The sequence below is a fragment of the Meleagris gallopavo genome, unplaced genomic scaffold (genome assembly GCF_000146605.3).
Source record: "Meleagris gallopavo isolate NT-WF06-2002-E0010 breed Aviagen turkey brand Nicholas breeding stock unplaced genomic scaffold, Turkey_5.1 ChrUn_random_7180001957296, whole genome shotgun sequence".
Classification (NCBI taxonomy): Eukaryota; Metazoa; Chordata; class Aves; order Galliformes; family Phasianidae; genus Meleagris; species Meleagris gallopavo.
Genome location: NW_011217625.1, coordinates 39,487 through 54,470, shown reverse-complemented (window position 1 = coordinate 54,470; position 14,984 = coordinate 39,487). Strand labels below are relative to the sequence as shown.

The following is a 14,984-nucleotide window of genomic DNA, read 5'->3' as shown; positions in this document are numbered from 1 at the left end:
AGCAATTTAAAGGAAGCCTCTGCGTATTCCAGGGAACTCGCAGCCAGACCCGGCACAGCCGGGAGCCGCCCGAGGATCACTGGGTTGTGCGTGCACCGCCAATTTGTGTTACAAAGCGCGGAGCCGGGGGCTGAAAGCCAGCTGCAACTCAGACCAGCAGCATTGCTCGGACTACATTTCTTCCACAGCGAAACCAGTGTGTCAGTGTGTTCCCTCCTCTGCCCTTCTTTTTTTCTCGTCTTCTGAAATCCAGGAAGAAAACTCTCTAACTCCTATGCGATGTAAGAAAGTGGCACAGCCTGGAGGTAAAAGCCAGCTGCAACTCAGACTGGCAACACTGCTCTGACCAGTTTCCTCAACAACAAAGCCAGTGTGTCAGCATGCTCCCCCCCCGCCCTTCTTTCTTTCTGCTGTCATCTGAAATCCAGGAAGAAAACTCTAACCCAGTGTGGCATTAGAAAGCAGCATTCCTTTATTCCTCATGATACACACAGGGTGATGACCTGACAAGCAAGCACACCCTCTCAGAGTTCAGCTCCTAAATCTGAACAGTTAAGACATGCATATGCACACACTGGCACACATTCATTCTTTTCATGGACTCCCAGATATGTGCTGATGTCCCTTTGGGCATTCTCAGTGGTATCTAGGGTGGGCGAGTGCCCAACTACTTCTTCCCCTTTTTTCTCCATCAGCTGCATCACTGAAGCCTTGACACACTTCCATCCACTTTTCCCCAGTTTGGAAGATTTCCACTGCTTAGCGACCCATTCCACTGCCCATAGTGACCCACTTCTTAACAGCAGTGTGTGTGGAACCTGAGGAAAATGCCCTTGATCATTTTGAGGCAAAGGACAGAAGCATTTCATTCTGACTCCAGTGCTTCTAGCGAGGCAAAACAATTGAAGAAATGTATTCTATTATGTCCCCAGTGCAAAACTACGGAGGAATAATAAGACTGTTCACCCACTATAGCTGAAATGAAAAGTTTTAGAAGCATCACTTAATGGACTCCTTTTGCTAAGCTAATATATTGGTTCTTAAACTAATCTACTAATCCCTATTCTGAAGCAAACCAAACTATATAGTTGCCTTCCATTTAATGCTGTTCACATTAACATACAGTTCTCAACACAACAGCAAACTGTTGCGTGAATCATTAATTTCAGGATACCGCAAATTCCACCTAATCACACTTTTGTTAACTGTTAGTTGTAGATTTGTGTATCTTTAAAAATCCATGCCATCAGTCATGATCCCGTATATTACCACCAGTTACACTTCCGTACCATTAAAATCAAGAATTCCATACGTCATCAAATAAACTTCCACACGCCATCAAAACAGTTTGTCCCACTGCTTCCTAAAACCACAAGTCAAAAGTACAGTTCTCCAACTTCCACGAACACCCATCACTTAGTTCTTAAACTAATTCAACATAGTGCCTGGTGTCGGACCGGAGATTGCCTCCTGCTGAGACATACTCGCGGGTTAGAGGATTTAAAGGAATGCAAGGACGAGAGCGTAGGAGGGTCTGACTACAAGGATGTGCAAATGTCCCCACCGAAGGAAGAAAAGAGACTCCAGAAAGCGGTGCGCAATTAGCATGACAAAACACCGCCTCCGGGCGCACATCTGACCTGGAACGAGCGACATCTCCGGCTGAGGAGCTGGCGCCTGCCTTGCGCACGCTGCTCCTGTGGAACCGCGGTACGACTACCGGGACAAGAGCAACGACCCGGTTGCTTCTCAAACCGTGCCGAAGGACCGGCAGCTCGGGGCGCTCGCTGTGAGTATTCCTGCCTGGCACCCGAGCTGTGCTGAAGCGGAGAGCCCGGCTGGAAGACGTGCGGGCAGCGCCGTGCTGGCAGCGGTGCACCGAGGCCGTCCTGCGGGCAGCTCCGGGCTGAGGGCACCCGGCATCCGCTGCTCTACGCGGCTCCGAGGAGCCGGGCTGCCTGCAGCGGAGATGGAGCAGCTTGCTCCGCAACCGAGGCAGGTGCCCTTCTGGGGTCGTGCAGAGCAGCGCACGCTTCCTGCCCCCTGCCAGCACCGGGAGGGGAGCGGGGAGCGGCACCGAGCGGGGCGGAACCGGCGCTGCTGTAACCCGGGTGGTACCTGGTCCTGGCTCCAGCTCCGGCTTTTTTCTTTAAAATCCTCCTTTTGAGTGTGTCAATGTAAAGTCTCCAAGAAGGGAATTTCCACTTCCCTCCCCGCCAGCCCCCGGTTTCCCTTAGGATTCCCAGCAGGCAAAAGCTTCCTCTAGCGACCCTTTCAGCGTTATCTTTTTTGTGCTTAGCGCTTGGCTTGATGGCTCGCTTTTTTCAAGGCTTGTGTCAGCCCCCCCCCCATACGGGACTGGGTTTTCTTTTGTTCAGGCAGCCACAGATGTGTTCAGCACACAGCTGCGGGCCCTGAGCACGTTCAGCATCTGCACCCGCTCCAGCACTGGGCTCCCGTTCTGCTCTCCGCACACTGCATCACTCCTTGCATTTGCATCTCAGGGCACAGAGGGAACCCGAGCGCAGTGGTCAAACAGCAGCAAGCAACTGAGCGCCAGCACCCTGTTCACCCACTCCAAAACTCCAAGCTGAATGGGAGATACGAAAAGCTGACAGCCTGTGGGCTGACTTGAGGACATGCTGAGAACATGCCCAAGGTGCTCATCTTCATGGGGAGATGAACTCCCAGGTGGGGCAGGAGGGAAATGCAAATGCAGAAGCATTATTGACGCAGATGAGTTCAGCTGGCATACACCCAGCCTTCAGGCCCTGTGCTGTCAGGTGGGGTGGGCAGAGGGCTGAAATACTGACAACAGAAAGTTCAACTCTACCCAGCAGGGAAAAGAGCTCCAAAGGGGAGGGGAGGAATGGTGTTTCTGTCCCTGGCTGGCTGGCAGCTGAGGGTGGAAAGAGCTATGCTGAGCACTTCACTGATAAGAGAGGAGGAGGAAGATATTCACTGATATAATGTAGATATAATGTAGTGATTTAACAGTGGCTTAAGAAGACTGCAGCAACCACTTGGTTATTTACTGCATAGAGGGTAGGGTTAAACACACACCTACAGGAAGCCCTCCCTTTGAGTCACGAGGCTCAGGGTCCCCCTTGCTTTCTCAACCACAGGTGTAAGGTGGATCTGCTCTAGTCCCAGACTTGGTCAGCAGTTTATGTCTACGGAATTGTACGTGCACAGTCAAACTCAGATATCACCTTATCAAAACTAACAAGGCCTGAAACAACCAGTCCAAGATATATGATCTTAGCAAGGCTAGCAAATCCAGAAGCAGTCTAAGATGTGTTCTCTTGGTGAGGCTAACAAAGATAACACCAATCTACTCACCACATACTGAGGGTCTGTATTGGTAAGGTCTCTTGACGTCAAGGTGCAAAGGATCTCTGGTGCAGGTGGAACCTTAAGAAGCATCTGCGCTTAGGGGGAGATGATGTCCTGCAGCCTGCTGCTATGCAGGGTTGCTCAAAGGGGGCTCTTGGGCTGCTCCCTGTTTTGAAGTAAGATGACTGACTGATATTCATAGATCGCCTTTTAGCACATGGTCAGTTGAACCAGGGCTGTGCTCTGAGTTCATTCAGTCCCCAGTATGAGATGGATTTATGGTCATTAATTTGTTTTACTTGTTCTGTTGTTCGTTATTTTCCTGTGCAGGACCTTGTGAGGCTGAAGAAGGGAGCTGAGGGAAGAAGCTGGAGAAGGGAGAAAAGGTTGAGGGGGGAAGGGTGAGCAGAATATGTCTCTCTCTCTCTCTCTCTCTGTCCATCCACACTACATGTCAATTAGATTTGCATCAGCCATAGCAAGTGGGAAAAGTTGTTGGTGCTATCCCAGTTACATTCACTTACATTTATATATTTAAGCATACTTCATTTCCACGCATGACCACCAAAGAGAAATACGACTTTTTGTTGTTAAAATTTGTTCTCATACTCTCCACATACTGAACACAGGCATTGAGTGCCTATTCTGAGGTTTTCTGACCGCAAGTTAACAACCAAGAAAAGCAGAGAATCAGCGGGGAATTCTTAACGGGTTACCCCATTAAATCGTTACAAAGAAAGATAAATCCATAATGCCTCAATTGATAGGATTAGCAACGCTGCTATGCAATAAGTAGCCTACACCATTCAGTTAAAATTACAGCAGTGAAGGGCATCAGCAGAAAGGGGGTATCTCAGCTCCTCCGGACTCGGATCCAGCAAACATCCCCCACCGCACATTCCTTCCCTCCACCCAGCGGGGAGAATTTGCAAGGTTCGGAGAACAAAGAGCGGAGCTTGGCCGAGAAAAGCCCGATCAGCCAATGAGCAATAGCAGTCCATACGTATTTATGTGCGTATAAAAATATACCGCGGTTAGTGCTTAAGGAAGGTGATGCGTTTGGTTTCTTACCAACGGGAACAGAACCGAATGCCGCACTGCCCATCGCTGGCTCCCGGGCAAGACACGAACGTCAGACGGGCTGAAAATCTCACGAGAAACACTTCGGCTGTAACGCCGTCTTTGCACAGCGCTTCGGTGCGGCTCTACAGCGGCCGAACGACCTCGCTTATGTCCGCATTCGGCGCTTCCCTGCCCGCCGCCGGGACGCAGGTTGCCACGTCCCTACGGGGAGAACGCGGTAACGGGAGCACCTCTCCGTTCACTCGATGAACGCGAATTCGCCTCCCGGTCCCACCCCACCCTCGGGCTCGCGAACCCAGACGGCGGCCGCGTCCGCCCCGCCGAGCGCAGCTCAGCCTCAGCTCAGCCCCAGCCCAGCCTCAGCCCGGCCGTCCTGCTGCCGCCCCCCGCCCCGCGCCGGCATGGCGGCGGCTCCGCCCCACTCCACCCAGCAGCCCGGCCCAGGGAGCCGTTCCAGCCCAACCGAGCCCGGAACTCCTTTTCCATCACCTCCACAGACGGCGTGCCTTCCGGTGGGACGGGACGCGGCCTTCGCTTGGCTCCGCTGCTCCGTGTCCCCCACGCCTCGTTCTCCAATCCTCTCCTCTCCGAGCAGCGCCGTTGGCGCTGTGTCACCTCCGGGCCGCTGCTCCCGGCACATCCCCGGACGGCGCTCAGCCCTGCGGGCGGCTCTGGGTAGAGACGGAGCCGTCGGTGCCGCTGCCAGGAGAACGGCCGACTCTTCCCAGCAGAGCAGGTGAGGCCGAGCGGGGCGGAGCGCTTCACCCTTTCCTCCCTCGCCCTGCGGCACGGCGTTTGCATTTGCCGTCCCGCACGGCGCTGCGTAGGAAGAGCGGAGGATCGTCTCGGCGCTGCCTTCCCGAGGGCTGCGCGCCATCCCCGCTTGGATAACAGCGGCAGAGGCGGTGCTCCAGCAGGCCGTTCTGCTAGCGGTTGCATTCCTCGGTGCGTGCGTGTGCTGGGGGCTGCATTCAGAGCGTTCCTCGAGGAGCTGGGTACTTTTCTGCACGTCCTTGGATGAGCGTACCATTTTCTAGCTGTTCTTCGTAACTCTTCGTGGGGGAGTGCTCCCCTCGGTGGTTCTAGTCAGTTAAAAGATCCCCGAGTTGGCACGGGCTGCCCCCGAGGTGTATCTGCTTGCTTTATTGCTGGGACCAACATCTTTTTCCCATTGCTCGTGCACTCCAGTTTCTTTAGCTGTAGCTAGGTTGGATAATAAGTAGACATACTGCTGTGCTGCTGCTTGCATCGACTGTTTAGAGGAAGGTGCTTTAATTACAGTGTTATCAGTGACGTTGCTTTGTGGAGTCAAGAAGCTCAGTATGTGCAGCATAAATGTGGGTGGGTGACAACCAGGGGTCTTTGTTTTGCCCAAATACGTGTTAACGTCAGAACTTCTGTGCAGCACAGAAATGGAGCACTGAGGAACATCCGTCGATTTTGATTTGGGGAGGATGGCGCAAAGGACAGGCGCTGCAGTCTCCCTGTTTCTCTGGGGGCTGGGATCAGTGTTTGAACCGAAGGAGCGGGCCCCAAGGTCGTCCATTTCAGACACTGAGGCCTGAACGTTTTTCAGGATGATTTATAATTGCGGAGAGAGCATTTGGCAAACATTTCTCATCCGGGAGCCAGTTTTGGTATGCAGTGATTTGCTCCATTTCCACTGCAAATCTTAACTCTTTGCTGTCTGAACTGCACGCTCAGCTTCCCAGAATGGAATTGGGTTGGCACCGACATTTGTGTTCGGGTATTTGTGAAAAAGACTTTTCCCAGTGGTCTGCAGGATATCTGGCATTAATATAAACGTATGGCTGCCACTATTCATTCACAGATCATCTTCTTCCTGGGGCAGGCGCCGCCAATGCCTTCTGGGCATTCTTTGTTCTGACTTCAGCCTTACTGTTCCTCTGGTGGTAGTAGATAGGGGAACTGGGAAGCTGTTTTCCTTTCCCTGCTGGCTCTGACAGGCCAGGAGCTGAAATACTCTCCTGTCCTTCACCCTTAGCCAGTGTCTGGAATGCTACCATTAGACTGGAAGTAATACCAGGAGGCTGATTAAGGATGATGTCTCTAGGAATGCCCGGGGCGAATGTTTTTTGTTCGTTTATTTGGTTGTGTTTTTTTTTTTCAAGATCGATTACTCCACTTTCAGACATTTGTTTGTAACACTTTAGATTGATTTTTTCCTTTGCTTTAGTTTCTGTTCCCTGTTCCTGTTTATTTTAGTTCTCCTTTGCTTCGTATGCAACTTCCAAACTTGGCATTTTGCAGATAACGCCTCTCTCCTTTCATCCTCGTATGGCCCCTAATGATTTTGCCCATTTGTCACGTTTGGCCCCAAATACAACATACAGCCCTAAGGGAGATGCAGGGCTCTATTTATTAATGTAACACAGATACGCTGTAGTGATTTAACAGGAGTGGAGATGGCTGAATACACTTGGTTATTTGCTGCATAGAGAGCAGGGTTAAACATATACCTACAGCTGGCCCTCCCACTCAGTCACGGGGCTCAGAGTTGACCTCCTTGCTTTCTCAACTCCTAGAAGCACAAGGAGCCTTTGGTGCACTTGGATCCACTGCTGTGCCAGGTCTTGGCCGAGGGCTAACGCCTACGGGATCGTACGCCACTCTAAGAAATAACCCTAGAGAAGCTCTCAAAGTTTCAGTCTAACCATGAGTCTCTTACAGAAGATCAGTATCAGCAAGGTGTCCTGACGTCAAGGTGCAAGGGATCTCTGTGCAGGCGTGACCTTGTGAGGTGAAGGGAGATCGTGTTGTGTGGCCTGGTGCTGTGCAAGAGAACTCCAGGGGCACTTGGGCTGCCGTCCATTTGGGGTAAGGTGACTTACCCATGACTCCTTGCCATGCTTTGTCTTTTGTCTGATGCGCATTTGCCCCTCACTTGTTGAGTCGGGCGTCTGCTGTCAGCTCTTTCAGCCCCCCAGTTTGTGATAGCGTTGTGATGGTTAATCTGTTTTAGCCACTTTTACCAGTGCTGTTGCAGATTGTGTTCCTGTACAAGGCCTGGTGTGCCCTGCAGATGGTCTGGGGAGGGCTGGCCTTGGGCGGGCTGGTCTTGGGCAGGGGCTGCTGCGTTCCCTCACAGCTCCCCTGCCGTTTCTCTTCTCCCTGCAGGCTCCAGTTCAACTTCTGCCTTCCAGCTGCAACCATCCTAGCCTGCAGGAGAGCAGCAAATGGCCTCAGCACAGCCATCTCAGGTAGGGGAAGCAGGCAAGAGAGAGCAAGGGATGTGAATGCAGAAACAGTGAAATGCCTCCAACAGCGTTTGTGTGCAGGGGCCAGAGAAGCGGCCGGGACGGGAGTTTCTCACCTCTGTGAGCTGCTTCCCTGGGCCGTGGCTGTTCCCAGCAAGGAGCCTCTTTGCTTGCAGGAGCCCGTGAGCTTTGCGGAGGTGGCCGTGTATTTCAGCAGGGAGGAGTGGGCGCTGCTGGACCCTGCGCAGCGAGCGCTGTACCGGGACGTGATGCTGGAGACGTACCAGTGCGTGGCCTCGATGGGTGAGGGCTTTGCTGCCTTTCCTCCTCGTTGGGGCACCTCTGGCTGTGCAGTTACCCTCTGCAGATAGGGTGTAGAATAACTGCTATGCAGTTACTTATTAACTAGCACACTGATAGCAAAGGAAACGCGGAGAAGCAGCAGTTTCAGAAGGGATTAGTGCATTCTGATAAAAGCTCTGGAGTTACTGCTGGCAAGCAGATATCAGCTAGGAGGGGGAGGCTGAGCTCCCTGCAAACAGCCCTTGTGCTGCTGCGTTGCAGGGTGCCACCAGCTCCAGCATAACAGTCTATTCCCTGATTACTCCTTTAGAATGTATGATTTTCTGTTCAGTTCCAATGAAGCTTTCTGTTGCCTTTGGCATTGATGAATACAATGATGAATACACTGGGATGAATACAATCAAATCCTTCCAAAGGCAATTTTAAAGAAAATATTTTCTGAAGAAAATAATTTTTGGTGATGTCAAAGTCATGGGCTCTAAAGGAAGTTAGTATGTGATGGGCCAGTGTTATTTAGGCCCTAATTGTGGTTTCACCATGTGGAGGAAAACACAGAGTGGAGTTGTAGGACTGTGCCAGAAGGATGGCAATGCTCTCATCTCCACTGTTTCTATCACTGAAGGTCCACTTCCAGCCCCCAAACCCGTGGTGATCTCCCTGCTGGAGGGAGGGGATGACCCCTGGATCCCAGATGTGCGTAGCCCTGAGGCCGTGCCAGGAGACCTCAGCCCAGGTGAGGCGGTGGAGGGAAGGAGGTTGGGCTGTAAAAGCCCTCTCTGGTGGGTGAATGTTAGGGGTACCATGTGGTACTTTTCTGTTTCCTTTGTCATCCAGCAGGAGCCGAGGTCACAAATCTAAAGAAGGGTCTGCAGAAAAGTGGTGTGGCCAAAAGGCAGAGCAGCCATGTCTCAGTGGGAAGAATCAGAAAGGATGTCCAGAGGTGCCTGGAGAAAGCACAGCACTCCAAGAAGCCCCTGGGAAACCGTCCGGGAAAGAAGCTGAGGAAACCTCTGGATTTCAGCAGAGGTCAAAAGCAGACTGAAGACCCGAGGAGCAAGGAAGCGTGCCAGAAGAAGCTGAATCCACGTGTTCTGCGTAGGAAAAGCTTTAAAAGGTATGCCAGCCTCGTTAATCACCAGCGTGTGCACTCTGGGAAGAGCCAGTACAAGTGCTCTGACTGTGGAAGGAGCTTCAGATGGAGATCCAAACTCACCCAGCACCAGCGCATCCACACTGGAGAGAGACCCTTTAAGTGCTCTGAGTGTGGGAAGAGCTTCAAAAGGACCTTCCAGCTGACGGTGCACCAGCGCATCCACACAGGAGAACGGCCCTTTGAGTGCTCTGAGTGTGGGAAAAGCTTCAAAAGCCGTTCTGAACTGAAGCTCCACCAGCGCATCCACACAGGAGAGAACCCCTTTAAGTGCTCTGAGTGTGGGAAGAGCTTCAAAAGCAGTTCCAACCTCAGAGTGCACCAGCGCATCCACACAGGAGAGAGGCCCTATGAGTGTCCCGAGTGTGGGTGGAGCTTCAAAAGGAGTTCTCAGCTTGCTTTCCACCAGCGCATCCACACAGGAGAGAGGCCCTTTAAGTGCTCTGAGTGTGGGAAGAGCTTCAAAAGGAGTTACCACCTCACCTACCACCAGCGCGTCCACACGGGAGAGAGGCCCTTTAAGTGTCCTGAGTGTGGGAAGAGCTTTAAAAACAGTTCCAACCTCGGAATACACCAGCGCATCCACACGGGGGTGAAACCCTTTAAGTGCTCTGAGTGTGGGAAGAGCTTCAAAAGCATTTCTGAATTGAAGCAGCACCAGGGCGTCCACACAGGGGAGAGATCCTTTAAGTGCTCTGAGTGTGGGAAGAGCTTCAGAAGCCGTTCGAACCTCACAGTACATCAGCGTGTCCACACGGGAGAGAGGCCCTTTGAGTGCCGTGAGTGTGGGAAGAGCTTTAAAAGCAGTTCCAACCTCGGAATACACCAGCGCATCCACACGGGGCTGAAACCCTTTAAGTGCTCTGAGTGTGAGAAGTGCTTCAAAAGCCGCTGTCACTTGAAGCAGCACCAGCGCATCCACACGGGAGAGAAATCCTTTAAGTGCTCTGAGTGTGGGAAGAGCTTCAGAAGCCGTTCTAATCTCAACTCCCACGCACGCGTCCACGAAGGAGGCAGACCTTAGAAGTGCCCTAATTTTGTGAGAGCCTTCAAAAAAACTTCCAGCCTCGTTACCTACCAGCACGTCTGCACAGGACACAGAGCCTGCAGTGCTCCAGACTCTCCAGAGCTCCCCAGCCTTCAAACCAGAGTAGAGCCTTTGATTTTGGACACTCTGTTGTCTCTCTCTCTCTCATTTTATTTAATTACCCTCAGTTCCTGTTGTATTGTATTATATCGTGTTATTTAGCAATCCGATATCAAATTAAGTTTCCTCCTTGGATCGTTGCCGCTGTTCTGTTTTTTATGGGCTCAGCTCCCATCTCCCAACTTCCCCCTTCTCCCTTCCACTTTTTTTTGGGGGCTGGTGTGCCTTCAGGCCTCCTGTCACGGACACAGATTCACTTAGATAACTCTGTGACAATAGTACTCCCCTTAACTCTGTTTCTATTTAGCACCTCTGATTTCTCTCTCCAGGAGAAATTCAATTTCCTTGTTCCAAGCCACCGGCCCTACTCTCTCTTTAAATCTGTTCCGAAGCAAAACAAAATCCTCAAAGTCTCCCATTCAGTCTCCATCTTCTGGGCTACTTGTCATCTTCTTTGCAATGTAACATCCCTTTCCCATATAGTCACTTTCTGTCCTTACTGCACACTGTCACAACCAGTGCTTGAAAGAAACTTCTTCACCAGAACAAAGCAGCTGTCCCATCAACCACGTGTTAAGTGATGTTTCCAAGACAAGAACACAGGCAACTGGTCACATATCTCGACATCAAAGGCAGCCTTTTGTTGTTGACTATTCTTTAAAATTTCAACTAGAGCACCAGAGAGAGAGAACCAGTCCTGGGACTTCCTCCTGTGATTATCTTCCTCTCTGAACGCAAAGTCCTCTGGAGTACGTAGTTGTTCTTCTCTTCTGGGAACCAGGTATCCGGAAAGTTGTCAGTCCGCAGAACTGGAGCATAAACTCTTTAATTCCTCATGCTTTACATGACGATATGATGCGTAATGCCAATAACAGGAATCGTAAAATCATGGCAACTGTTAAAAGGAAAACTAAATGTTTTCCGTTATCTCTGTGGAAAAATGCTTTAATGGTGGCAATTTGTCACGAAGTTATCTCCAGATCTGCCTGTGTCCGTGACAGGGGGACATCAGGCCCACAGCCGAGGGAAGGGGAGGGTGTCAGCTGTTGACAGGCTGGTTCAGCCTGCACTGTGACTAATGGGGCAGGGGATCTACGGGTCTACACCCTGGGAAAAGGGAAAGGAAAAGGGGGAAGGGAGATGGGAGATGGACCTAAGAACAGAACAGCGGCAATGATCTGAGGAGGAGAGTTAATTTCCTACGTATGATATTGGAATACAAGACAACACACTGTAATACAATATATGATTGGAATTGAGGCTAATAAATAAAATGAGAGAGAGAGAGAGTGGCTGCCCAGAGCCACATCCAGCCTGGCCTTGAGTGCCTCCAGGGATGGGGCATCCACAGCCTCCTTGGGCAACCTGTTCCAGTGTGTCACCACCCTCTGAATGAATCCTTTGATTGCATCGTCAACAAGTTTGCTGATGGCACCAAGCTGAGTGATGTGTTTGACACGTTAGAATGATGATCATAGATTCAAAGAATCATAGAATTTCTCAGTTGGAAAAGATCTTAAAGATCACCAAGTCCAACAGCAATTTAACCATACTACCCTAACTCTAACAACCCACCTCTAAATCATGTCCCTGAGCACCACATCCAAATGGTGTTTATAGTCATTCAGGGATGGTGACTCAACCGCCTCCTTGGGAAGCCTATTCCAGTGCGTAGCCACCCTTTTTGTAAAGAAGTCTTTCCTGATATCCAACCTCAACCTCCTCTGGCACAACTTGAGGCCATTTCCCCTGTTGGTGTCGTGAGAAGACACCAACCCCGCTCTCACTGCAATCACCTTTCAGGTATTTGAAGAGAGCAATAAGGTTTCCCCTCAGCCTCCTCTTCCCCAAACTAAGCAGCCCCAGTTCTTTAGTCTCTCCTCGGTGCACTGTCCAGAGAGACCTCAACAAACTCGAAAGTTGGGCCCTTGTGAACCTGATGAGGTTCAACACAACAACCGACAGTGAACCGTCGCGATGCTAGAAGAACACTTGATGACATCAAAGATCACCAAACAAGGCAATGTCTGTTGGGCAGTCACCAGCAGCGGATATGATCATGAATTTGGGAATGTAAGGAATATGTAACAAATGTGAAAATATAACCCGTTCATAAACGAACAGCTGGTGGATCGTTCTTGTAGAGTTATCCTGATGCCACCCCAATGCTGCCAAGAAAGAATACCTTGCTTTGAATGAATTGTCGGCCCAGGTGGGACAATCTCTGCTCAGCTGCAGAAGCCGTTGAGAACAGGACCTCCTTGGCACCCCTGCAGAGTCCTCTGGAGAGAATCCTTGCCTCAACTGGATCACTGTGGGAACAGACAAGGACCATCTGAGGAATAAAAAAAATATATATATTTCTTTTTAAGTTTTGGGGAGCAGTACACTGGAGAGCCACCTGTAAGTTGGTGAAGATCACAGGGTTGGCTGGATTTGGAAGAACCAATTGCAGGCGGGAGTGCTGCTGGGTCTGGGAAGCCACCTGTAAGTAGACAGAGATCGGAGGGTTGGTGTATGAGCACCCAGGTTTACATTTGGGCAACACCTGATTGTTGGTTCATGTTCTACTGGGTACGTCTGGGTTTTGAAAGTGCTGAAACATGGCTTTGTTTAAGCATGTTTTTGTTTAATGCCTAAGGAAACTGGGAACATAAATATATTAGTCCCTAAATGTGGGACTAAGTGATGGGTGTTCGTGGAAGTTGGAGAACTGTGCTTTTGACTTGTGGTTTTAGGAAGTAGAAGGACAAAATGTTTTGATGGCGTGTGGAATTTTATTTGATGACATATGGAATTCTTGATTTTAATGGTACGGAAGTGTAATTGGTGGTAATATACGGGATCATGACTGATGGCATGGATTTTTAAAGATACACAAAATCTACAACTAACAGTTAACAAAAGTGTGATTAGGTGGAATTTGCGGTATCCTGAAATTAGTGATTCATGCAACAGTTTGCTGTTGTGTTGAGAACTGTATGTTAATGTGAACAGCATTAAATGGAAGGCAACTATATAGGTTGGTTTGCTTCAGAATAGGGATTAGTAGATTAGTTTAAGAACCAATATATTAGTTTAGCAAAAGAAGTCCATTAAGTGATGCTTCTAAAACTTTCCATTTCAGCTATAGTGGGTGAACAGTCCTATTATTCCTCTGTAGTTTTGCACTGGGGACATAATAGAACACTTTTCCTCAATTGTTTTGCCTCGCTAGAAGCACTGGAGTCAGAATGAAATGCTTCTGTCCTTTGCCTCAAAATGATCAAGGGCATTTTCCTCAGGTTCCACACACACTGCTGTTAAGAAGTGGGTCACTATGGGCAGTGGAATGGGTCGCTAAGCAGTGGAAATCTTCCAAACTGGGGAAAAGTGGATGGAAGTGTGACAAGGCTTCAGTGATGCAGCTGATGGAGAAAAAAGGGGAAGAAGTAGTTGGGCACTCGCCCACCCTAGATACCACTGAGAATGCCCAAAGGGACATCAGCACATATCTGGGAGTCCATGAAAAGAATGAATGTGTGCCAGTGTGTGCATATGCATGTCTTAACTGTTCAGATTTAGGAGCTGAACTCTGAGAGGGCGTGCTTGCTTGTCAGGTCACATTGTAGGAATGGAATGTTGTTTCTGCATTAGGTATTGAAAAAGAGGAATTGATCTGAAGAAGTAGAGCACAGTGTATTTGTATTTTGTAACTTGTCCTTAGAAATAGCTGACGTGTAAATGCAGAAATACCATCTATGTTAGTAACATATTTTAGAAATATATTTGTTGAATTGTGTGATTAATTCTTGCTTGCAAAACTGCAGTAGCTTTCAAATGTTCCAAATAGTATAGGTATAGTATTATGGACTAGAAAGCATACTGTAGGGCTGTTCTGTTTGGATAAGAGACCCTCAGCAAAAGAAAAGCAGACTTAACAAACATCAAAGCAGGCAGGGCCTCTGCACAAGGCTGGCTTGCCTCGCTCTGTGGGTAGGTTGGGATGCAACAGGCAGGGATGAAGACACTCCCCCCATCCTCCTTCTGAGCTTATCTCTATGCAAGGACGAGCAGATGTCCAGAAACAAGGAGCGAGCGTTGAATGAGCAGGTGTGAGAAGTAATTAGTGATGTATGCTTAGCTAGCAACAAGTGATGTTTAGCCAGTATCCGTGTGTTCAGTTGAGCGTCGGGAAGATTGTGAACCTGCAGTACTCAGCCAATGAGGAACCAGGGCAGAAAGAGAGAAGCGTTGAGTGATAGGGCATAAAGAATGTAACGCTGTTTTCTGTGTGCTCTCCTGCTTGCAGGAGGCCCACCATTGCAAATGCAAATAAAATCTGCTTTCTCACAGGTACCACCCTGATAAATTATTTGGATATTTCCAACAACCCAGCGTGCATCGTGAGGAATAAAGGAATGCTGCTTTCTAACACCACACTGGGGTTGGAGAGCTTTCTTCCTGGATTTCAGAAGACAAGAGAAAAAAAGAAGGGCAGAGGAGGGAACACACTGACACACTGGTTTCGCTGTGGAAGAAATGTAGTCCGAGCAATGCTGCTGGTCTGAGTTGCAGCTGGCTTTCAGCCCCCGGCTCTGCGCTTTGTAGCACAAATTGGCGGTGCACGCACAACCCAGTGATCCTCGGGCGGCTCCCGGCTGTGCCGGGTCTGGCTGCGAGTTCCCTGGAATACGCAGAGGCTTCCTTTAAATTGCTTCCAGCGAGGCGTGACAGAAGCACCGCCTGCGGAGAGCAAGGCTGAGGG

At 49.9% G+C, this 14,984-nt stretch overlaps 2 protein-coding genes across 2 annotated transcripts; one reads left to right on the top strand and one right to left on the bottom strand.

Moving 5' to 3' along the window:
* Window positions 1-1,997: 1,997 nt before the first annotated feature.
* On the bottom strand, window positions 1,998-5,878 carry LOC104917184. The gene is made up of 3 exons (XM_019611836.2): window positions 4,909-5,878; window positions 4,408-4,620; window positions 1,998-3,704 (listed from the first exon to the last, which is right to left on the bottom strand). The coding sequence occupies exons 1-3, from the start codon at window positions 5,356-5,358 to the stop codon at window positions 3,651-3,653; spliced, it is 717 nt and encodes a 238-aa protein (XP_019467381.1). The 5' UTR covers window positions 5,359-5,878; the 3' UTR covers window positions 1,998-3,650.
* Window positions 5,879-5,930: 52 nt separating this feature from the next.
* Window positions 5,931-14,575, top strand: LOC100544425 (zinc finger protein 135-like). The gene is made up of 5 exons (XM_019611835.2): window positions 5,931-7,257; window positions 7,558-7,640; window positions 7,814-7,940; window positions 8,563-8,673; window positions 8,775-14,575. Exons 2-5 carry the CDS (start codon window positions 7,617-7,619, stop codon window positions 10,112-10,114), a joined length of 1,602 nt encoding a protein of 533 aa, XP_019467380.1. The 5' UTR covers window positions 5,931-7,257; window positions 7,558-7,616; the 3' UTR covers window positions 10,115-14,575.
* Window positions 14,576-14,984: the final 409 nt, after the last annotated feature.